The 25697-nt window shown below is 39.5% G+C and overlaps 1 protein-coding gene across 4 annotated transcripts in view; it reads right to left on the reverse strand.

Moving 5' to 3' along the window:
- Positions 1–25697, reverse strand: part of ASH1L (ASH1 like histone lysine methyltransferase) — a 193703-nt gene that overhangs the window by 66369 nt on the left and 101637 nt on the right. For all 4 annotated transcript variants that reach the window (XM_054507853.2, XM_054507854.2, XM_045876583.3 and 1 more), the window contains one exon: positions 24016–24195. In XM_054507853.2, the coding sequence (XP_054363828.1) occupies positions 24016–24195 (180 nt within the window). The remainder of the gene's footprint in view (positions 1–24015; positions 24196–25697) is intronic.

The raw sequence follows: 25697 nt of genomic DNA on the forward strand, positions 1-25697 counted from the left end.
AAGGATGCCCACTCTCTCCAGTTTCTAATACTGGAAGTCCTAACCAAAACACCAGACACGTAAAAAAAGGGAAAAGGCATCCAAATTGGTAAGGAAGAAGTTAACTGTCCATATTTGCAGATGACATACTACTACACATAGAAAACCCTAAAGATTCCACCAAAAAATTACTGGAAGCAATAAATGACTTTAGTAAGGTTGTAGGATAGAAAATCAATACACAGGGGCGCCTGGGTGGCTCAGTCGTTGGGCGTCTGCCTTCGGCTCAGGTCATGATCCCAAGGTCCTGGGGTCCAGCCCCACATCGGGCTCCCTGCTCCGCGGGAAGCCTGCTTCTCCCTCTCCCCCTCCCCCTGCTTGTGTTCCCTCTCTCGCTGTGTCTCTCTGTCAAATAAATAAATAAAATCTTAAAAAAAAAATTAAATAAAATTAAAAATTTCGGGGCGCCTGGGTGGCTCAGTTGGTTGAGCGACTGCCTTCGGCTCCGGTCATGATCTCAGGGTCCTGGGATCGAGCCCTGCATCGGGATCCCTGCTCGGCGGGAAGCCTGCTTCTCCCTCTCCCACTCCCCCTGCTTGTGTTCCCTCTCTCGCTGTCTCTCTCTCTCTGTCAAATAAATAAATAAATAAATAAATAAATAAATAAATAAATAAATAAATAAATAAAAATCAATACACAGAAATCAGCTATGTTTCTATACACTAAATAAGTAAGTAGCAGAAACAGAAATTAAGAAAATAATCCGGGGCGCCTGGGTGGCTCAGTTGGTTAGGCGACTGCCTTTGGCTCGGGTCATGATCCTGGAGTCACAGGATCGAGTCCCGCATCGGGCTCCCTGCTCAGCGGGGGGTCTGCTTCTCTCTCTGACCCTCCTCTCTCTCATGCTCTCTCTCAATAAAATAAAATAAAAAATCTTAAAAAAAAAAAAAAAAGAAAAGAATCCTATACACAACTGCACCAAAAAGAATAAAATAACTAGGAATAAATTTAACCAAGGAGGTGAGAGACCTACACTCCGAAAACTGTAAGACACTGATAAAAGAAACTGAAGATGACACAAACAAAGGGAATGACATTCCATGCTCATGCACTAGAAGAATTAATGTTAAAATGTCCATATTAGCCAATGCATTCTACAGTTTCAATGCAATCCCTATCAAAGTACCAACAACATGGAGCACCTGGCTGGCTTAGTTGCAAGGGCCTACAACTCTCGACCTTGGGGTTGTGAATTTGAGCCCCACACTGGGTGTAGAGATTGCTTAAATAAATGAATAAATAAACGTAAAAAAAATACCAACAACATTTTTCACAGACCTAGAACAAATAATCCAAAAGTTGTATGGAACCATAAAAGACTCTGAATAGCCAAAGCAATCTTGAGAAAGAGGAACAAAGCTGGATGTATCACAGTTCCAGATTTCAAGATATACTACAGAGCTGTAGTAAACAAAACAGTATGGTAATGGCACAAAAACAGACAAGATAGATCAGGAGAACAGAATAAAGAGCCACACCAGGACACTAAAAGAAAACAAAATTGCAGGCCAATATTCCTCATGAACAGAGGTGCAAATATCCTCAGCAAACTATCAGCAAAACAAATAAAAAGATACATTAAAAGGAACATACACCAAGATCAAGCGGCGATTTAGGCCATGGATAAATATGGTCCAACACCTGCAAAAACAATCAATGTGATATACCACAATAACTAAAACAAAGGACACAAATCATATGGTCATCTCAACAGATGCAAGAAAAGCATGTGACAAAACTCAACATCCATTCATGATAAAAACTCTCAACAAGGTGGACACAAAGGCATGCACGTCAGCATAATAAAGGCTGTCTATGAGAAGCACAGTGCTCACAACACACTCAGTGGAAAGGATGGAAAGCTTTCCTCCAAGATCAGGCACAAGACAAGGATGCCCACTCTCACTACTTTAATTGGACATGGAACTGAAAGTCCTAGCCAGAGCAATTAGGCAAGACATAAAGAGTATCTAAGCTGGAAAGAAGGAGTAAAGCTGTCTCTATTTGCAAATGACATGATACTACATTTAGAAAACCCTAAATACTCCACAAAAATTGTTAGACCTGATAAATTCAGGAGCTGAAGGATAAAAAAATCAAAATATAAAAATCAGTTGCATTTCTATACACTAATAATGAACTATCAGAAAGAGAAATTAAGAAAACAATCTCATTCTCAGTAGCAGCAAAAAGAATAAAATACATAGGAACAAATTTAACCAAAAAGGTGAAAGACTTGTGCACTAAAAACTGATAAAAGAAACTGAAGAAGGCATCATTAACTGAAAGATAATCCATGTTAAAGGGCTGGGAGAATACTGTTAAAATGTCCATGCTATCCAAAGCAATCTACAGATTCAGGGCAATGCCTGTCAAAATTCCACTGGCATGTTCCACTGGCGGAACAAACAAGCCCAAAATTTGTGTGGAATTACAAAAGACCAAAGCAACAGAAAAATAATAAAAAAGCTGGAGGAACCACACTTCCTGATTTCAAGCTATACCACGAAGCTACAGTAATCAAAATAGTGTAGTCCTGGCATAATAACACGCACACATATGAACAGAACATAAGAGAGAACCCAGAAATAAACACAAGCACAAACCGTCAATTAATTTATGACCAAGAAGCCAAGAACATACGAAGGCGAACTGGCGGTCTCTTCAATAAATGGTGAGGAAAGTGGACAGACACATGCAAAAGAATCAAATTGAACTCCTATCATACACCACACACAAAAATCACCTCAAAAGGGATCACAGCCTTGAAAGGGAAGACCTGAAACTATGAAGTTCCTAGAGGAGAACACAGGGGGTAAGTTCCTTGATGTCAGTGTCGGTGATGATTTTTGGGTTTGACACCAGAAACAAGGGTGACAAAAGCATTTAAAAATAAACAAGTGAGACTACCTTAAACTAAAAAGCTTTTGTACAGCAAAGGAAACCACCAACAAAATGAAAAGGCAAACTACAGAATGACAGAAAGTAATTGTAAATCATATGAGGTTAATATCTAAAATATATAAAGAACTCATATAACCCAGTATCAACAAAACAAATGATCCAATTAATGGGCACAGTATCTGAATATGTCAAAGAAGACATACAAATGGCCAACAGCTACGTGAAAAAGGGGGCTCAACATCAAGAATCATCACAGAAATGCAAGTCAAAACCATAATGAGATATCATCTCACACTTGCTAGAATGGCTACTGTAAAAAAAAACAAGAAATAACAAGTGTTGGGGGATGTGGAGAAAAGCTAACCCTTGTGCACTATTGGTGGGAATGTAAATTTGTACATCCACTATGAAGAACTTCATGGAGATTCCTCAAAGAACCACCATATTGCCCAGCAATTCCATCTCTGGGTATTTATCTAAAGAAAATGGAAACACAAACAGGATCTGCACCCTTGTGTTCACTACAGCATTATCTACAACAGCCAAAACATGGAAACAACATCAGTGTCTAATGGCAGATGAAAGGATAAAGAAAATGTGTGTATGTATGTACACACATAAAAACAAGAGTACTATTTAGTCATAAAAAAGAAGGACGTTCTGGGGCGCCTGAGTGGTGAGTTTGTTAAGTGACCGACTCTTGGTTTTGGCTCGGGTCGTGATCTCAGTGTCATGAAGTCTGCTTAAGACTGTCTCTCTCTGCCCCTCTCCCCTACCCTTTCAAATAAATAAATCTTTTTTCCCCCAAATAAATTAAAAAAAACAACAACAAACTCTCTCTCCCTCCCCTTCACTCTCTCTCAAACAAGGATGTCCTGTCATTTGTCACAGCACAGATGGACCTTGAAGCATTATGCTAAGTGAAATAAGTGAGACAGAGAAGGACAAATGCCATACAATCTATCGCATATGTGTAATCTTCAAGAACAACAACAAAACCCCAAACTCACAGATATAAAAAACAGACCGGTAGTTGCCAGAGGCAGAGTTGCAGGGTGGGTGAAATTCGTGAAGGTGGCCAAAAGATAACCAACTTCCAGTTATGAAATAAGCAATTCCTGGGGATGTGGTGCATAGTGTGGGGGCCTCAGTTAATAATAATACTGTATTGCATAGTTGAAAGTTGCTAAGAGAGTGGTGGATCTTAAAAGTTCTTATCACAAGAAACAAAACTGTAAGTATGTGTGGTGATGGCGATCATTTCACAGTAATATATACAAATTGAATCATTATGTTATATATCTGAAACCAATATTTTATATGTCAATTATATTTCAAACTAGAAAAAGAATGTAAAATTTAGAAATTAGACACAGATGCTAAAACTACCGGGTGAAAGTTTGAAAACATACTTTTAAAGCATCTCTGCAAACATTACTTATTATTATATAGGAAAACTCAAACTTCACAATGAAATAACCTGCTGGATGGCACAGTGGCCAATCAAAGTGAGCATCACCAATGGCACAGTGATACCCTATGCTTCCTGATTCACTAAGAAGAAAACATCACAATTTTGTGGTGCTCCTGCCAAAAGCACAAACTATCTATTCATGAAGAAACATCAGAAAAACTCAAATTTAACGACCTTTTATGAAACAACTCTTCTGTACTTTTCAAAAGTGTCAATGATGAAAGACAAACACAGCCTGAAGCACTGTTCCAAATTAAAGGAGAATAAGCAAACCTGTCAACGAGATGTAATACATGATCATATACTGCATCCTGAATCTGTTAAAAAAGTTGTTATAAAGGACATTATTGACATGATGAGTGAAAGCTGATTATGAACTGTACATCAGGTAAAAGTACAGTAGTGATGTTAAAGATCCTAAATTTAATATCTGTATACTGTGTATATAAGAACATGTCCTTTTGGGGCACCTGGGTGGCTCATTGGTTGGGCGACTGCCTTCGGCTCAGGTCATGATCCTGGAGTCCCAGGATCGAGTCCCCCATCCGGCTCCCTGCTCGGCAGGGAGTCTGCTTCTCCCTCTGGCCCTCCCCCTCTCATGTGCTCTCTCTCTCTCTCTCTCTCTCAAATAAATAAATAAAATCTTTAATAATAATAATAAAAAAGAACATGTCCTTTGGTCTTAGGAAATACATGTTGAAATATTTATGAGTAATGTGTCAGAATGTCTATAACTTCTTATCATCAAATAACAGAGGAAAAAGTGTGTGTGTGTGTGTGTGTGTGTGTGTGTGAGAGAGAGAGAGAGAGAAGAGAGTGAGAGACATACACACACAAAAGAGAAGAGGTGAGGCAGGGAGGAAAATAGAGAAAGAAGTGGCTTAGTATCAACAGTGGATGAATCTGGATGAAAAGTATATAGTGTTTCTGTACAATCTTGTGATCATCTATTAAGTTATCACAGACTATACATAAAAATAGAGAACAAATATATGAAATAGGGAAAATATCAAATTTTGTATAATAATCTAATTTACTCTGGTAATAGAATTTATTTAGATTCGTGTTTAAATATATTTCTTTAACACCAAATAACTACAGGAAAGATAGGACCCAAATCAAGGTGAAATGTAAAAAAAACTGTATTGGAGTTAAATTAAAACACTGTTGTAGTGGAAAACATAATAGAACATATCTGAAAGACTGTTGTGCTTTGAATCTCTAAGAGTTTAGGACTATGACAGATGCACTTAAATATAATTGACTTAAATGACAATGTATATAAGAGCTCTCTATAAATGTCAAGGGAGCATACAAACTGTAATAATAATTGACCACAGAAACTGTTTTTTTATACACACCCACAATACAAATTTTCAAGACAAAATCTGGCATTTACTGCATTTTGGAGTGTATTTCTTAGGTGAATAGGAAAAGCATAAACTGAAATAATGTCCTTTCTTATTTGTTGCCAAGTAAGAGGGCAGATGCTACTCTTAGAATTTAAAATTTTTAAGATTTTAAGTCCTATGTATTATATTTTAGGAATTCAGGCAGTTGGTTCTATTCCTTTTCTTTTAAAATATATTTTAAAAACCACTAGATTCTGTAAGATTTATAAGACAAACGAAGTGAACTCATGGCCTAAAGAAGTTTATGGAAGCAAACATGCCCAGATTACCTCTCAGAATGCAATTAAACTCATACCTCATAAGGTGGTACTAAGCTTTACTAGTGGAAAAAGAAAAGTAAAATTAATTTCAACTAGAGGAGAATTAAGGACACTTTTATTTAATGAGAAAACATTTCAGATTTTGAATAAGATTTGAAAGAATGAGTGGGATTTGACAAGTAAATGGGAAGGAGGAAGGTAGTTTTTACCACATAGGGCAAACACCTAGGACAAATGCTGAGAGGAAAGGACGGAGCAAATTGCTCCAGGGAAAATTATCAGATGTTGTGGGTAAGAGGAATGAATAGATTAAGGAGTGTAACAAGGGGCGCCTGGGTGGTTCAGTCGGTTAAGCGTTGACTCTTGGTTTCAGCTCAGGTCATGATCTCAGGGTTGTGGGACTGAGCCCCATGTCCCGCTCCATGCTCAGCGGGGAGTCTGCTTGAGATTCTTTCCCTCTCCCTCCCCTTCGCCCCCTCCCCTGCTCTTGCATGCTTGCTTGCACATGCACTCTCTCTCAAACAAATAAAAAATCTTTAAGGAGTGTAATGGAGATAAAACTAGAAAAATAGGTTATACTAGATCATGGTGGATCTTTTGGATGTTATGTAGAAAATAACTGTATCTTAAAAGAAATCTAAGTAGAGGAATAACAATCCCGATGAAGTCATATTACTGTATGCAGGAGGAAGTAAGAGTCTTTGAGGAGTTAATTTCATCTGAGGTCACAATTAGTGACAATGGAGTAAGACATTTTAAAAATTTACTGAATACTTACTTCATATGTATAAACCATTTAATCCTCCACAGGTCCATGAAATAGGTCCTCTTCATCAGTGCCACTGTTTTAGATGAGGACACTGAGGACCTAGGCTCAGTAACATGCCCAAATGCATATACTTAGTGAGTGAGTGATGGAGTTGGGATTTGAGACTAATTCTATAATCACAACTTAATGAACTTCCCTTACTGAATTTAAGAATCATGTGACTCTAGCTTCTTTCTCCCTAAACAATCTCTCTGTACATCACAAGCAGTTAAACTTTTGAAAATACTAATTTCACAAACAACCTTGCTGACAATGTTAACATTTCTCTCAACACACTACCAACAAATACTACTTTCTATAACTGATTTATCTTACTAATTTTATTGTTTAGATTAATGTAAATTTACATGATTTTATAGTACAATTATCGATAGGGAGACTTCCAGAATCCTAGTAAAAGGAAAATCCTATTACCGGTTAAAAGGTAAATTACAATCATACCTGGCTAAAGTATTTCAGAACAAAACCTACAGACAGAAGGGGCATGAATGAACCCCTGCAATACTCTTTCATGCTCAACAGCACGGCAGTGTTTGTACTGGGGATGGGATACCCGAGGGGGTGGGGGGGGATATGAAAGCATATTTCTTTGTGATGCCGTCTATCCTTAACCCTCCTATTAAAACCATTTTACCTCACAACTTAAAAGCACTGAGGAGTATGACACATTTTTAAACAAAGTAAAAAGTTAAGATTACATTTTCAGATTACTATGTAAAATTTACCAGCCCTGATGTTTTATCTCATAAAGTACGTAATGTCAAAATATACATGTTTATCTAGAGCAAGCATTCCATGTAAGTAGGAATTAATCAAATGTTCCAGACAAGTCAACCATATTTTTACAATCAAATGGTATTTAAGTCCTTTAAGCACAGCTGAATGGATTAAATAAGATAATATATGTACAGTGCTTAGCACAGTAACTAACACATAGTTGGGAAATATTAACTTTCTTTTTCAGTTTAGCCAATGATTATATAGCCTACCAATACTATAGACCAGAATAAACTGCAAACAGACCGGGGAACCAGATATGAAAATCAATATCAAACAATAGAAGAGGGGTGCCTGGTAGGCTGAGTCCGTACAGCATGAGACCCTTGATCTCTGGGTCATAAGTTCGAGCCCCACACTGGGTGTAGAGCCTACTTAAAAAGAAAAAAAATTACTAGAAGTAAACAAGGCTAAATTTCTTTTTTCTTTTTTTTTTTAAAAGATTTTATTTATTTATTTGACAGAGAGAGACACACTGAGAGAGGGAACACAAGCAGGGGTAGTGAGAGAGGGAGAAGCAGGCTTCCCGCGGAGCAGGGAGCCTGATGCGGGACTCGGTCCCAGGACCCCAGAATCCTGACCTGAGCCTAAGGAAGATGCTTGATGACTGAGCCATCAAGGTGCCCCGAGGTTAAATTTCTTAATTCCTTTAAAACCAGGGTGTGGCCAGTCAGAATGGCTAAAATTAACAAATCAGGAAAGGACAGATGTTGGCGGGGATGCAGAGAATGCGGAACCCTCCTACACTGTTGGTGGGAATGCAAGCTGGTGCAGCCACTTTGGAAAACAGTATGGAGGTTCCTCAAAAAGTTGAAAATAGAGCTACCCTACGACCCAGCAATTGCACCACTGGGTATTTACCCCAAAGATACAAATGTATCCGAAGGGGTACATGCACCCCAGTGTTTATAACAGCAATGTCCACAATAGCCAAACTATGGAAAGAGCCCAGATGTCCATCAACAGATGAATGGATAAAGAAGATGTGGTGTATATATACAATGGAATATTATGCAGCCATCAAAAATTTAACATCTTGCCATTTGCAACAATGTGGATGGAACTAGAGGGCATTACGCTAAGCGAAATAAGTCAATCAGAGAAAGACAAGTATCTATGATCTCACTGATATGAGGAATTTGAGAAACAAGACAGAGGATCACAGGGGAAGGGAGGAAAAAATGAAACCAGATGAAACCAGAGAGGGAGAAAAACCATAAGAGACTCTTAATCTCAGGAAACAAACTGAGGGCTGCTGGAGTGGTGGGGGGTGGGAGGGATGGGGTGGCTGGGTGATGGACACTGGGGAGGATATGTGCTATGGTGAGTGCTGTGAATTGTGTAAGACTGATGAATCCCAGATCTGTACCTCTGAAACAAATAATACATTATATGTTAAAAAAAAAGAGAAGATAGTAGGAAGGGAAAAATGAAGGGGGGGAAATCAGAGGGGGAGATGAACCATAGAGACTATGGACTCTGAGAAACAAACTGAGGGTTTTAGAGGGGAGGGGGGTGGGGGGGGATGGGTTAGCCTGGTGATGGGTATTAAAGAGGGCACGTATTGCATGGAGCACTGGGTGTTATATGCTAACAATGAATCATGGAACACTACATCAAAAACTAATGATGTAGTGTATGGTGACTAACATAATAAAAAAAAAAAACAAAACACAACAACAGGGTGTGAGAAAGCTTATTTAATTATGACTCAAAAATCCAGAAACACAAGGTGCCTGGCTGGCTCAGTCAGAAGAGCATGCAACACTTGATCTTTGGGTCATGAGTTCAAACCCCATGTTGCGTGCAGAGTTTACTTAAATAAATAAGTAAAAACTTAAAAAAAATCCAGAAACATGATAAAAACAGAAAATCAAAATGCAAAGCACTATAAACTTTGCATGATAAAAACAATCATTATAAGCAAAGTCCATAGACAAATGACAGAATCCATTAAAATACTATTAGGATTAATAACTGAGTTAAGGAAGGTTGCAGGATTGTAGGATACAAGATCAATATACAAAAATCAATTGTATTTCTATATACTAGCAATAAATATCCAAAAATGAAAAAAAAATTCCATTTATGGGGCTCCTGGGTGGCTCAGTTGGTTAAGCGTCTGCCTTCGGCTTGGGTCGTGATCCCGGGGTCCTGGGGTTGAGTCCCACATCGGGTTCCCTGCTCAGCGTGGAGTTACCTTCTCCCTCTGCCCCTATCCCTGGCTCATGCTCGCTCTCTCTCTAATAAATAAATAAATAAAATCTTAAAAAAAAAATTCCATTTACAAGCTTCAAAAGAATAAAATGCTTAGGAATATGCTTAACAGAAGAAGTGCAGAACCTGTACACTGAAAACTAAAAACATTGTTAAAAGAGATTTCAAATGATTAAATAACTAGGAAAATATCCCATGTTAAGAATACTTAATACAACATAATAAAAAAAAAAGAATACTTAATACTGTTAGGATTGTAAAGCTCCCCCCCCACCAAATTGATATACAGGTATTTTTCAAAAGCCCAGCTGTTTTTGCAGAAATCAATAAACTGATACTGAAATTCATCTGAAAATATCAAGGGATCCAGAATTAGCCAAAGTTGGGAAAAACCAGAACAGTCAAAGTTAGAGGACATATTTCCTGATTTAAAATTTTCCACAAAGCTACAGTGGTTCAACATAATGTGCTACTGGGATAACCACAGACATGTGGCCAATAAGCACAAAAGAAAAATGACAAACTGACAAAACATATTTGCAATTTATATCACAAAGGGCAAATTTCCTTAATGTATAAGGGCCTTTTATTTATTTATTTTTTTGAAGATTTTATTTATTTGACAGAGAGAGACATAGCAAGAGAGGGAACACAAAGAGGGGGGAGTGGGAGAGGCAGAAGCAGGCTTCCTGCGGAGCAGGGAGCCCGATGCGGGGCCCGATCCCAGGACCCTGGGATCATGACCTGAGCCGAAGGCAGCCGCTTAACCAACTGAGCCACCCAGGCGCCCCTATAAGGGCCTTTTAAAAATCAAGGGGGAAAAAGAAAAGACTGGTAAGCTGAGAGAAAAATGGGGAAAAAAAATAGACAATTCACAGAAAAAGATAATTAAATGACTTGTACATATATGAAAAGATCCTCAAAAATTTTACTTATGAGAAAAATGCAAATTAGAACTCCCTGGAGATAACATTTCACACTTATCACATTGGTAAAAATTTACAAGTCTGACAACATAATTAGGGCTGTGGAAAAATAGCCACTCTCAGATATTTCTAGAAAGACTGCAAAAGGATACAACTGTAATAGAAGCATAATCAGGCAATATTTACAAAATTATATGTACACTTACTATTGAATTCAGTAACTCTACTTCTCCGAACTTACCCTGAGGATAGATCTCTAAAATATCAAACAATATAGGGACATATTGGGTATTATTTCTCTCTCTTTTTATTTATTTATTTATTTTATTTATTTGACAGAGAGAGAGCACAAGCAGGGAGGGGGCAGAGGGAGAGGAAGAAGCAGACTCCCCACTGAGCAGGGAGCCCAATGTGGGACTCAATCCCAGGACCGCAGGATCATGACTGGAGATGAAGGCAGACGCTTAACTGACTGAGCCACCCAGGCGCCCCTGGGCATTATCTATAGTAGGAACCATTAGGAACAACTGAAATGCCCTTTTCCTGGCAGGCTGGTTGGATAAACTACGATGTATCTACACACTCAGTTATTATGAGACTATAAAAACTGTATTTGAGATGTATAAAAATGTTCATAATAGCATTAATCACGATAGCAAAAAAGTACAAATAACTCATGGGGCGCCTGGGTGGCTTAGTCGGTTAAGCGTCTGCCTTCGGCTCAGGACATGATCCCGGGGTCCTGGGATCGAGCCCCGCATCGGGCGGGCTCCCTGCTCAGCAGAGAGCCTGCTTCTCCCTCTCCCTCTGCCCCTCCCCCTGCTTGTGCCCGCTCTCTGTGAAATCAAATCTTAAAAAAAAAGAGAAAAGTACAAATAGCCCAAATGTCCACCAATTGACAAATGGGTAAATGAAATGGGGTACGTGGTATATCCAACAACGGAACATTATTTTGGAAGAAAAAGGAAATGATACATATTACAGCATGTATGAACCTTGGAAAAAATATGCTAAGTGAAATAAATGAGTCACAAAGAAGCCAATATTATATGATTCCATTTATGAAATATCCAGGAAAGTTACATTTACAGAGACAGAAAGTAGATGAAAGTAGATGAGAAAATTAGGGGAGATCACTAAAGTATGTGGAGTTTCTTTTTGGGATAATGAAAATGTTCTAAAATTGACTGTGGCGATGAATGTACAAATCTGTGAATATACCAAAAGTCACTGAAGTGTATATACTAACATGGGTTAACTGTATGGTATATGAATTGTATCTTAACAAGGGCTTAGGTTTTCCCTGAGCTCAGAGACCTGAAGAAGCAGACTCTTTCTCTTTGCTGCTGCCCTTAAAGAAGAAAGCCACCACTGAGCCCTGCAACTACAAGAACATTAGTATGAGTTTGGAAGAGAATGTCGAGCCTTGGATGAGATCGTAGACACAGCTGATACCTTGATTCAAGCCTTGTGAGACACAGAGCTGAAGTGCCAGACTCCTGAAATTCTGGGGAAATTATCTGCGAGATAATAAGTGGGTGATGTTTTAAACTGCTAAGATTGTGGTAATTTTGTTACATGGTAGTAGAATATTAATACACATGGGTGTGTGCACATATATTTTGTAGAAGATTTCCAAATTTCCTTCCTTTTTAAGGGTAAATAATATTCCATTGTATGTATAGAATATAATTTTTTTGTATTAATTTTTTTTAAAGATTTTAATTATTTGAGAGAGAGAGTGAGAGTGAGCAAGAGAGCACAAGCAGGGTGAGAGGCAGAGGGAGAGGGAGAAGCAGACTCCCCGCGGAGCAGGGAGCCCGATGCGGGGCTCGATCCCAGGACCCCAGGATCATGACCTGAGCTGAAGGCAGATGCTTAACGACTGAGCCACCCAGGCGCCCTATTTTTCCTTCTTAACAGCCCCTGACCTCTTTCCCGCTGGGTCCAGATGGTGGTCTGCAGTCCATTACCACACTTTCCCCAGCCAAGTGCATGCACAACCCAAACTTGGCCAACTAGATGCTCCCTCCGTGGATATGAATTTTTTTTTTTTAAAGATTTTATTTATTTATTCATGAGAGACAGAGAGAGAGAGAGAGGCAGAGGGAGAAGCAGGCTCCCAAGGAGCAGGGAGCCCGATGCGGGACTCGATCCCAGGACTCTGGGATCATGACCTGAGCCGAAGGCAGATGCTTAACCATCTGAGCCACCCAGGCGCCCCATGAATTTTTTTTTTTTAAGATTTTATTTATTTGTGAGAGAGAGAATGAGAGACAGAGAGCATGAGAGGGAGGAGGGTCAGAGGGAGAAGCAGACTCCCTGCTGAGCAGGGAGCCCGATGTGGGGCTCGATCCCAGGACCCCGGGATCATGTCCTGAGCCGAAGGCAGACGCTTAACCGACTGAGCAACCCAGGCGCCCCGAGAATATAATTTTTTTTTTAAAGATTTTATTTATTTATTCATGAGAGACAGAGAGAGAGAGAGAGAGAGGCAGAGGGAGAAGCAGGCTCCCAAGGAGCAGGGAGCCCGATGCGGGACTCGATCCCAGGACCCTGGGATCATGACCTGAGCCGAAAGCAGACGCTTAACCATCTGAGCCACCCAGGCGCCCGAGAATATAATTTTTTGAAGCATCTTAGATCTTGTTATTTATTAGACTATATTAAATCTTGTTATCTGTTAAGCCTGTCAGGCCTACATTAAGAACAGTCAAGTCAGAAATAACAATCGTCATGAAGTCACTTTACTACCACTAGAGGGGGATAGAGCAACACAGCTGCTGCCTAGTTAACGGCAGCTGCAAACACATTTTCCCATGAACATGGGACAGTGAAGCTTCCATAAAAGAGAGCAGCATGTCAATGTGATGGTCGACTCCCTCCTAACCCATCTCCATTCCTAAGTGGAAGACTGAGCTTTAACACATCATGATTTATAATTTCCGCAAACATACACAGTGATGGCCTGATGGCTCTACTCCACATTAGAGGCCAAATCACATGTGGAGAGTTCTTTAATCCTTTCTGTTAATGCCTTCTTATTTGCTTCTTTTATAAAACAAGTAACTTCCGAATACGGTTGTTGACCAGTATCATTTATTATTTAAAAAAATGATTTTTTAATTTTCTTATAGGAAAGAAGGAGGCAAGAAGAGCCTGTTATTCTTTAATCATGATGAGAAACTACAGAAAAAGAGAATAGGAAACAGGATTTAGAAGACAAATGCATAAAAAGTACTTATAAATGTATGTTTCTGGGCACACAAAAAATAAAGAAATAATTTGTAACATCGGTAACATAAAAGGGGGATATGAGCTTTATAGGAGTACAGCTTTTGTATATAACTGAAATTAACTTGGTATCAATTCAAATTACATAGTTGTATCTTTGGGAAGTTATATGTAATTTCCATGGTAACCACGGAGAAAATAGCTACAGAATACACCCAAAAGGGACTGGAGGGAATCAAAATGTGTCACTTTTATAAAAAGATTAAGCAGAAAAGAAGACCGTAATGGAGGACATGAGGGTCAAAAAGCTGTAAGACACAGGGGAAATAACAAAATGGTAAGTGTAACTCCTTCCTTATTGGTAATTATTTTATTTATTTTTTTAAAGATTTTATTTATTTGACAGAGAGAGACACAGTGAGAGAGGGAACACAAGCAGGGGGAGTGAGAGAAGGAGAAGCAGGCTTCCCGCTGAGCAGGGAGCCCGATGCGGGGCTCGATCCCAGGACTCTGGGATCATGACCTGAGTCGAAGGCAGACGCTTAACGACTGAGCCACCCAGGCGCCCCAATTGGTAATTATTTTAAAGGTAAGTCGATTAAACTCTCCAAACAAAATGCACAGAGAAACAAAATGGATAAAAAACATGATTTAACTATACATACTGTCTATAAGAGACTCACTTTATTTTTTTAAGGATTTTATTTATGTATTTTAGAGAGAGAGAAAGCACGCTTGTAGGTGTGAGCAGGGGGAGGCGCAGAGGGAGAGAGAGAACCCAGACGTGGGGCTCAATCTCAACACCCTGAGATCATGACCTGAGCCGAAATCAAGAGTTAGATGCTCAACTGACTGAGCCACCCAGGAGCTCCAAGAGACTCACTTTAGATCAGGAAATAAACAGGCTGAAAGGAAAAGGATGGAAAAAAGATACTCCAAGTAAATAGTAACGAAGAGAGAGCAGAATGACTATACTATAGTATCAGACAAAAGAGACTTGAAATCAAAGACTGTTAGAAGAGACACAGGAGGACAGGGGAGCTTGGGTGGCTCAGTCATTAAGCATCTGCATTCAGCCCAGGTCATGATCCCAGGGTCCTGGGATCGAGCCCCGCATCGGGCTCCCTGCTCCGCGGGAAGCCTGCTTCTCCCTCTCCCACTCCCCCTGCTTGTGTTCCTGCTCTTGCTGTCTTTTTCTCTCTGTCAAATAAATAAATAAAATCTTAAAAAAAAAAAGAGAGAGAGAGATACAGGAGGACATTAAATATTGACAAAAGTCCGTTCACTTAGAAGCAGTCATCATTATACTCAGCAAACATCAAAGGACCCAAAATGTATGAAGGAAGTATTCACAGAATTGAAAGGAGAAACAGACAGCTGTACAGGAATAGCTGGAGCCTTTAACTAATTTCAGTAATGGTTAGAACAACCACACAGATCAATATGGATTTGAACATTACAAACCAATTAGATCTAACAGAAATATAAAGAACACTCCATGCAACAACAGATTATATAGTTTTCTCAAATGCACACAGAAAATTCTCAAAGATAGGTCATATATTAGGCCACAAAATAAGTCTTAATAGATTTAAAGACTGAAATTGTACAGAATATTTTTTTCTGATCAGGAAATCTGGAAAATTCACAAACGTGTGGAAATCAAACAACATATATATATTTTTTTAAGAATTTATTTATTTATTTGACAGAGAGAGACACAGTGAGAGAGGGAACACAAGCTGGCAGAGTGGGAGAGGGAGAAGCAGGCTTCCTGTGGAGCGGGGAGCCCAGTGCGGGGCTCGATCCCAGGACCCTGGGATCATGACCTGAGCCGAAGGCAGATGCTTAACGTCTGAGCCACCCAGGCGCCCCTCAAACAACATATTCTTAAACAACCAATAGGTCAAACTTGAAATCACAAGGGAAATTGGAAAGTATCTGGAAATTAATGAGAATGAAAACACAAACAACCAAAACTTATCTGATACAGTAAAAGCAACAGTAAGAAGGAAATTTATAGGTAAAACACACATACGTTCAAGCAGAAGATCTCAAATCAGTAACTGCACAATCCACGTCAATGGTACAGCCACCGTGCAAGAGTTTGGTGGTTCTTTAAAAAACTGAACATACAAGGATCTGGCAATTTCACTCCTAAGTATATCCACAAGGGACTGAAATCGGGGACTTGAACAAATACACTTCTGCCAGTTTGCTGCAGCATGAGTCACAAGACCCAAAACGTAGAAAGAGCCCAAGCGTTCCTCAACAGGTGGGAGAGTAAACAAACTGTGGCGCATGCACTCAATGGAATGTTATACGGTCGTGCAAACCAATGACGTTCTGACACACGCTACAACATACGTGAACACTGAAGTCACTATTAACGAATCTAGACCAAAAAAGCACAAATATTGTATGGTTTCACTTACATGGTATAGCTACGAAAGGCAAACTGATAGAAACTGGAAGCACATCAGCCATTAGAGGCTGGGGTGTGGGGAGTTACTGCTTAATGGTTAGACTTGCTGTTTGGGGGAATGAAAAATGTTGGAGGGCGTCTAGGTGGCTCAGTCGGTCAAGCGTCTGCCTTCAGTTCAGGTCATGATCCCAGGGTCCTGGGATCGAGCCCCGCATCGGGCTCCCTGCTTCTCCCTCTCTGCCTCTCCCCGCTCGTGCTCTCTCTCTCACTTTCTCTCACAAATCAAATCTTTAAAGAAACAAAGAAAGAAAAGAAAAATGTTGGAAAAATGTTGGTAAAGACTGCACAACATTGTGAATGCAATTAATGACACTGAATTGTACGCTTAAAAATGGTGAAAATGGCAAATTCTTGTATTTTACCACAATAAGAAATTTCAATAATAAAATATAACATAAATACACAAATTCATATAAAATTTATGTTATATAAGTATTTATACTTATGTGGTAAAAATTAATGTCACATACCAAAAACTATTAACTTCTACACTTAAAATAGGTTAATTGTATGGTACGTGAATTACATCTCAATAAAACTGTTTAGAAAAAGATATCCAAAATATATAAAGAACTCATAGAACAGTAAAAAAACAAACGATCCGATTAAAAAAATGGGCAGAGGATCTGACCTGAATAGACATTTTCCCAAAGACATACAGAAGGCTAACAGACACAGGAAAAGATGCTCATCACTCATCATCAGGGAAAAGCAGACCAAAACCACAATGAGCTATCACCTCACACCTGTTAGAATGGCTGTTACCAAAAAGATGAGAAATACAAGAAATAACATGCTGGGAAGGAGTGGAGAAACGGGAGTCCATGTGCACTGTTGGTGGGAATGCAAACTGCTGCAGCCACTGTGGAAAAGAAAACAGCATGGAGATTCCTCAAAAAATTAAAAATATAACTAACCATATGATCCTGCAATTCCATTTCTGGGGTATTTATCCAAAGAAAATGGAAATATTACCTGGAAAAGATATCTGCACCCCCATGTTCCCTGCAGCACTATTTATAATATATGAAAGCAACCTACATGTCCGTGGATGGATGAATGGATAAAGAAAACATATATATAAATGTAAATGTAAATATATATCTATTTACAATGAAATATTTTTCAGCCATAAAAATGAATGAAATCTTGCAATTTGCAACAACATGGATGGATTCTGAGGGCATCGTGTAAGTGAAGGAAGTCAAACAGAGAAAAAAATACTGTATGATTTCACTTATATGTGGAATCTAAAAAAAACCCCAAAAACAAAACACCAAGCTCATAGACCCAGAAAACATACTGGTGTTGCCAGAAGCAGCAGGGGTCTTTGGGGGCCCAGGATGGGTGAAATGGGTCAAGGGAGTCAAAAGGCCCAAGCTTCCAGTTATATAAACAAACTAGCCATAGGGATGTAATGTCATGTAGAGCACGGCAACTACAGTTAATAATGCAAGATTGTATATCTGAAAGTTGCTAAGAAAATAAATCTTGAGGCACCAGGATGGCTCAGTCAGTTGGGCATCACACTCTTGATTTTGGCTCAGGTCGTGATCTCAGGGTCGTGAAATTGAGACGGCTCTGCACTCAGCGGGGATCTCCTTGAGATTCTCTCCCTCCGCCCCTCCCCCACTCACCCATGCTCTCGCCCTCTCTAAAATAAATAAATAAATCTTAAAAAGAATAGAATAGAAAAGGAAAGGAAAGGAAAGGAAAAAAGAAAAGAAATCTTAAAAGTTCTCATGGCGGGGAACCTGGCTGGCTCAGTGAGTAGAACATGTATCTCTTGATTTTGTGATTATGAGTTTGAGCCCCATGCTGGGTGTAGAGATTACTTAAAAATAAATCTTAAAAAAAAAATTCTCATGGCAAGAAAAAATTTCGTAACTACGTATGCTGACAGAGGTTAAGTAGACTTATTGTGGTGATCATTTCACAAATATATACAAATATTAAATCATTATGTTGCATACCTGAAATTTACATGATGTTGGATATCAATTATAGCTCAATAAAGATAAAATGATTTATTCATTTATTTGAGAGAGAGAGAGGGAGAGGAAGCACCAGCAGGGGGAGGGGCAGAGTTCAGAGAAGCAGACTCCCCACTGAGCAGGGAGCTGGATGTGAGGTTCGATCCCGGGACCCCGGGATCATGACCTGAGCCAAAGGCAGTTGCTTAACCAACTAAGCCACCCACGTGCCCCAAAGATAAAATGATATAAAAGAAAACCTTTACTAGGGTTATTTTCATTTTCTAAGTGACAGAAATAAAAATCAGATAAGCTGAATTTTCAACCTAGTTTACCTAAAAATGATCTGTGTGACCTGAGTCATTTAACCTTTTATTAGCTTCAGTACTCCCATCAATATACAAAGTATATAGTTCAACAGCTTCATTTTATTCATAAAGTTTCATTTTTATGATTTCAGAGAAACTAATACTCAAAATACTCTCACCAAAATACTCAAGTCTGAAGTTCAATCTCCAATTCACTTGATATATATCTGATTTAACATATTCTTTTAAATTCCTTTTAGTAATACAGCCTTTTTATAACTTCAAGAAATACAGACAAACATAAAATAAGAAGTGCAAACCCCACTTCCCTGTTTTAAATCCCATAGCCTAGAGTGGTCGAGTAGGCGCAGGAACACCCACCCTTCCTCCCATGCCCACATTGCCATCCCCAGAAGCTGGGAACATGCAGAAGGAATTAAGGTGTCTTATCTGTTGATTTAGAGATGGGGAGATTATTCTGGGTTATCTGGGTGAGCCCCATATAATCACAAGGAAGCTTATAAATGAAAGAGGAACATAAAACAGGCAAAGTCAGTGACAAGAGAATAAGGCTGAAGTGATAAAATGGGAGGACTCAATCTGTCATTGCTGGTTTTGAAGACAGAAGGGGCCCCAATCCAAGAAATGTGGGTAGCCTCTTGAAGCTGGAAAGGCAAGGAAAAGGATTCTATTCTAGAGCCACCAGAGGGAATGCAGCCTTGCCAACACCTTGATTTTAGCCTAGAGAGACTCAGTTTGAACTTCTGACCCCAGGAACTGTAAGATGATAAATCTGTGTTCCTTCAAGTAACTTAAGTAACTTGCTAGAGCAGGCACAGAAAACTAAGCAGGTTAACCTCTGTTAGTAATCTGTTGACTGTATTACTAGACATTCTTTGGTACCTAAATAAAGGTATATTAATAATGCAGGTTTTCTTAAACCAAGGAGTACTGTCTATAACACTTGTTTCTGGTATTTTCACTAATGACATCATTATCCAACCAGGAATACAAAATAAAACACTGGGATCATCACTGACTCTCGCCCTGTCCTTGAATTCATACCATCTACCCAATCTTTAATCCCTTTCAATTTGAACATCAACATTTTCTTTTTTTTTTAAAGATTTTATTTCTTTATTTGACACAGAGAGACACAGCGAGAGAGGGAACACAAGCAGGGGGAGTGGGAGAGGGAGAAGCAGACTCCCGCAGAGCAGGGAGCCCGATGCAGGGCTCGATCCCAGGACCCCGGGACCATGACCCGAGCCGACTGAGCCACCCAGGCGCCCCATAACATCAACAGTTTCAAGAGCCCACCCTTTCCAACACCCTGACACTGCAATTACTCTATTTCATGGTGTAATTAGTTTCAGGTGTACAGTACAGTGATTCAACACTTCCATTATCACCTAGTGCTCATCATGACAGGTGCACTCCTTCCTCTCCCATCACCTATTTCCCCTGCTGCCCCACCCACCACCTCCCCTCTGGTGACCATCAGTGTATTCTCCAGGGTGAAGAGTCTGTTTCTTGGTTTGTCTCATTCTTTTTCCTTTGTTTTGTTTCATTTCTTAAATTCCATGTGTGAGTGAAATCATATCCCCTCATAACTTTTTAAAACCTATGATGATCTATATACAAAAGAGTAACTCTACAATTTCTTTGTACCATTCTGCGGCCCCAAAACAAACTGACAGAGCACGGAGGACTTTTGGGGCAGGGAAATCATTCTGTGTGATATTACGGTGGTGGATACACGTCATACATTTATGAAAACCCATACAACACCAAGAGTGAACTCTAATGCCAACTATGGACTTTGGGGGGATAATGATGTGTCAACAGTGTAGGTTCCTGATCATAATATATCTAACACTGTGGTGCAGGACGTTGAAAGTAGGAGAGGCTGTGTGGGCCAGGGGTTGTATGCAAACTCTTGTCACTTTATATTAATTTTATTAACCTAAAACTGCTCTAAATAATTATTATTATTATTTTTTAAGATTTTATTTATTTATTCATGAGAGAGAGAGAAAGAGAGGCAGAGCGAGAAGCAGGCTCCCAAGGAGCAGGGAGCCCGATGCGGGACTCCATCCCAGGACCCTGAGATCATGACCTGAGCCGAAGGCAGACGCTTAACCATCTGAGCCACCCAGGCGCCCAATAATTATTTATTAATTAAAAAACAAAACAAAGAAAAAAACCCAAATTGCTACAAACAATAACCAACCAGCCCACAAAAATATACTGGCTTCACAGTTTGTAAGAATGTATACATGTATCAGTCTGATCAGTTTCTTCAAAATATTCCAAAATAAACCCATTGTCTTCCTCATTTCTAAGAGGTGAGTAGCTCGTTCTTACATAAACAAGGGGAAGGGAGAGGGAGAGAATCTCAAGCAGATTCCCCACTGACCGCAGAGCCTGATACGGGGCTTGATCTCACAGCCCTGAGATCATGACCTGAGCCAAAATCAAGAGTCGGACGCTAACTGACTGAACTACCCAGGCCTCCCCTGATGAGAGACATTTTAAAACACTGATGTGGTTGAAGATACTGATGTTTTGACTCACAGTCTGACTTTATTATTAATCTCCTTTTTAAAGAGATTTAATTCACAAAAAGTACATTAGTACAAATAGAAATAAAACTTGAACTTAAAATTTTTTAGTGGAAAACTGACAAAAAACATTGCTTAAAATTATAATTAAAATAGCTCTTTCCAAAATACATTTCCATTTTCTCATTTATAGTTACAGAATGCTAATTTTTTTTTAGGTATCATCATCTGAAATATTAACCATTATTTCTCAGCCTGATGTGGCTGAAGTATAGTTCCATGATTATGTTCTAGCCAGGGACTATATTTTGTAAGCTTCCTTTCTTAGTCAGTTTGGGCTGCTGTAATACATTAATGGGTGGCTTAAAAAACAAATTTTTATTTCTCACTCTTATGGAGGCTGGGAAGTCCAAGATCAGGGTTGAATTCCAGTGAGAACACTCTTCCTGGCTTGCAATGCCACCTTCTTGCTACTCCTCACACAGTGGAGAGAGATCATCTCTCTGTGTTTCTTCTAAGGACACTAATCCTATTCACCAGGGCTACCCCCTCATGACCTAATTACTTTCCAAAAGTCCTACCTCCAAATACCATCATATCAGGGACTAGGGATTCGAATTATGAATTTTGGGGTCGGGGATGGGAAGACACATTCACTTCATACTGTTTCCTTGCAAAGAAGCTGCATGCTTTTTATACTCCCTTTCTTTTCTGCTTTCTAAAATGATGACCTTATGGCTGAACTCTAGCAGCTATGTTGGAATAGCAGGTAACCACAGAAATGGAAGCTTAATGCTGAGATGGAAGGACAGAAAGAAAGGATTCTAGATCCCTGAAGATACTGTGAAGTTCCCACATTAACCCTGAAGTGTGTACTTCATAACGTTTTTTACATTAAAGGAAAATGAATGTCTATCTTCTTCAAGTCTTGGATATTTGAGAGAATTTCCTATTATTGGGAGCTGAAACTAATAAGCTTAACGAATAAAACATTTTCATGATCCAAGAAGCAGGAATAGAGTACAAAGAGCTTATGTGGCATCTACTTCAGTGGCAAATAAATAGAAAATCTTTTTTTTTTTTTTAAGATTTTATTTATTTGTTAGAGAGAGAGAGAGAGAGAGAGAACACACAAGCAGGGGGAGTAGCAGGCAGAGGGAGAAGCAGGCTCCCCGCTGAACAGGGAGCCCAATGCAGGGCTGTAACCCAGGACCCTGAGATCATGACTTGAGCTGAAGGTGGACGCTTAACCGACTGAGCCACCCATGTGTGCCAATAGAAAATCTTTTCAATGCAAAATAAGGTGCTGTGGTTTACATAGAGATCACTTTAACCACATCAAGTAAGATATAGCTCTAAAATCTAATCTTTCCCCTTTCAATTTCACTCTTTCTTGCCAAAATTCAGACCCTCACGACCTTTTGAGGGACACTGCGTTTCTGCCATTAGTCACCCCCCATTCATTTTCCGCTCTGCTGCTAGAGTTCATCTTATAACACATACTTGCACTCTTCCTTTCCTAAAAATATCCTATTTAATTTCCTACAGCTTAACGAGGTAAATATCTTAGAGTCCGTTAGGTCCATGGTTTTGTGATCCCTATCATGCAATGCTTATTTTCCACAACACCACTACATTTCAGAAGCACTGAAAAATCTTTGCATCCTGTATGTGCCTAGGACAGGCTATCCTCTTTAACTGGAATGCCTTTTTCTACCTTGCAAACTAGTATTGAACTTCTAGAACCTAAATCAACTGTATTCTATGAGATACCTCTTACTCAGTGACAGGTGGTATCTCTTCAGGCTCTACATATATATATATATATATATATATATATATATATATATATATATGTATTTTAAAAGATTTTTTATTTATCTATTTGAGAAAGAGAGAGAGAGAGAAAGCGAGCGCACACAAGCAGGGGGAGAGGCAGAGGGAGAGGGAGAAGCAGGCTCCCTGCTGAGCAGGGAGCCTGATGCGGGGCTTGATCCCAGGACACTGGGAACATGACCCGAGCCGAAGGCAGACGCTTAACGACTGAGCCACCCAGGCGCCCCCAAGCCCTACATATTCTTAAGATCATTTCTTCAGCTGTACCTTCCCAAGGGAAGAGGACGTTCTTACAAGAAGTATATTTTACTCATCTGACAAAGTGTCTGGAAACAAGAAACCATTCAATGAATGAAGAATGAATGCAGAAAATCATCAAGGTCATTAGAGATACACACATAGTGCCATTTTTCTTATGTTTAAGAAAAAAGGCACCATGAGAATCCAAACTATAGATATATAATTTAGGCAGAGAGAAGATAAAGATGAGGGAAGATACTGAAATTAGTGTTATACTATGCTAACTAACTAGAATTTAAATAAAATACCGAAACAAACAAAAACCAACCACCCCAGAAAAAGATCTGAGAAAATAATCAGCCCCAAACAACACAGTGCAGTATCATGAGAAAAGTGAACACCAAGGTGTTTGTGCTGAGATTCATATTTGTGTACATTACACTTGTATCCTGTTTTCTGATACTCAAAAGTGTTTTTTCAAACATGGAAGGATAATAGGTCTGTAAAGCATGTCAGCTGATAGGTAATACTACTTACTCTGTAGTTTTGTAAACGTCAGAATACAGCCCTGCTTTCTGATACTTCTTCTTTGGGGGACGTGGGGCCTTCTTTTCCCTTGGGATGAGAGAAAGCACAGGCTGCAAGGTATTTTCAGGTTCGGGAGGCTTGGCTGGGGTTTCAGGAGGACTGGGAATCTCAACTGCTGCTTCAGTAAAGCTAGAAAGACAAGTTTAAAGGAAATGTTTATTATTGGCTATTTAAAGAACAAGACAGCAAGTAAAACACAAGGTACGGGACTTCCTCATCTGACTGTGATGGAGTAACAGATACCAGACTTGTCCTCCTGACAGAAACTATTAGAAATATAGTAAACTACTATAAACCTGGAGAAAGTTTATGAAACACTTAGCAGACACTGGACAATAGGACAGCACTGTGATCCCTGAGAAAACTGAAAAGAAAAAAAGAAAGAAAGAAAAAAAATAAGAAGGCGCCTGGGTGGCTCAATCAGTTTCGAGTCCAACTCTTGATCTTGGCCCAAGTCTTGATCTCAGGGTTGTGCGTTCAGGCCCTGTGTTGGGCTCCACGCTGGGTGTGGAGCCTACTTAAGAAAAAATAAAAAGAAAAATAAAGAAATAAAATTAAAAAAAATAAGAATAGTCAGTCCTATAGCAGTTTCCCTTTGTAGGGAGGATGATGGTGGAAGGAGGAGAGCCACAGCAGAGAACAGCCAACGTGATGAACTGAGCAGAAAACAGAGAGGTTGAGGGCACTGGGACTGTTGGGGCAGAGTACTGGAGTGGAGAAAGCCACAGAGGAAAGTAATTCTAGAAATCTGTATGGGCCTCCCATAGTACACCGCTAAATGCGAGGTTGTGCACATGCAGGGTGAAATTCTAGAAGGCTGGACAAAGAACCACCAACCTACTGTATGTTGTAACCTGAACAACTCCCAGAGCTCACACACGATGGCAGGTGATTCCATGAGGCAGAGTGGAAGGACATTGCCTAATAGTAGGGCATTCCACAGATATCCCAGAGGGGAATATCACTCATTTCCATATAGCTCAACTATTCCTAGAATAAAGACCAGCACTAATAAAGCTTAAAAACAGTCTTGAAAAGAATCTAAGCCAAACCACAAGTAACTTAACTGCCTACCAAAAAACCCTGAACATTTGGAAAAGAACAAAACCACACACAATTGTGCGATATTTACAATGTAAAGAAATTCAGTGAAAAAAACCCAAAGACTAATGGCCAAATATTTTCCAAATTTGATAAAAAGTATAAACTCAAAGTTCCAAGAAGCTAAACAAACCATAAACAATATAAATCCAAATAAAACAAGGCATATCATAGTAAATTGCTAAAAACTACTCAAGAAAATTTAAGAAGCGAGAGGACAAAATACACAATCTATACAGGAGTACAAGAAGAAGAATGAGTGCAGATTTCCTGTCTGAAACAATGCAAGCCAGAAGGCAAGGATATAACATCTGTAAGTACTAAGGGAGGAGGAAAGGGAGAAGGAGGGGAAGGAGGAAAAGGCCTGTTAAAATAGAATTCTAAGTCAGTCAAAAACATCTTTAAAAATTAAGTTGATTCCTGGGGCGCCTGGGTGGCTCAGTCTGTTAGGCATCTGCCTTCGGCTCAGGTTGTGATCCTGGAGCCCCACGTCGGGCTCCCTGCTCAGGGTGGAGTCTGCTTCTCCCACT

Source organism: Mirounga angustirostris, unplaced genomic scaffold (assembly GCF_029215605.1).
Source record: "Mirounga angustirostris isolate CCGP_5_RB_7025 unplaced genomic scaffold, mMirAng1.0.hap1 SCAF_6, whole genome shotgun sequence".
Lineage (NCBI taxonomy): Eukaryota > Metazoa > Chordata > Mammalia > Carnivora > Phocidae > Mirounga > Mirounga angustirostris.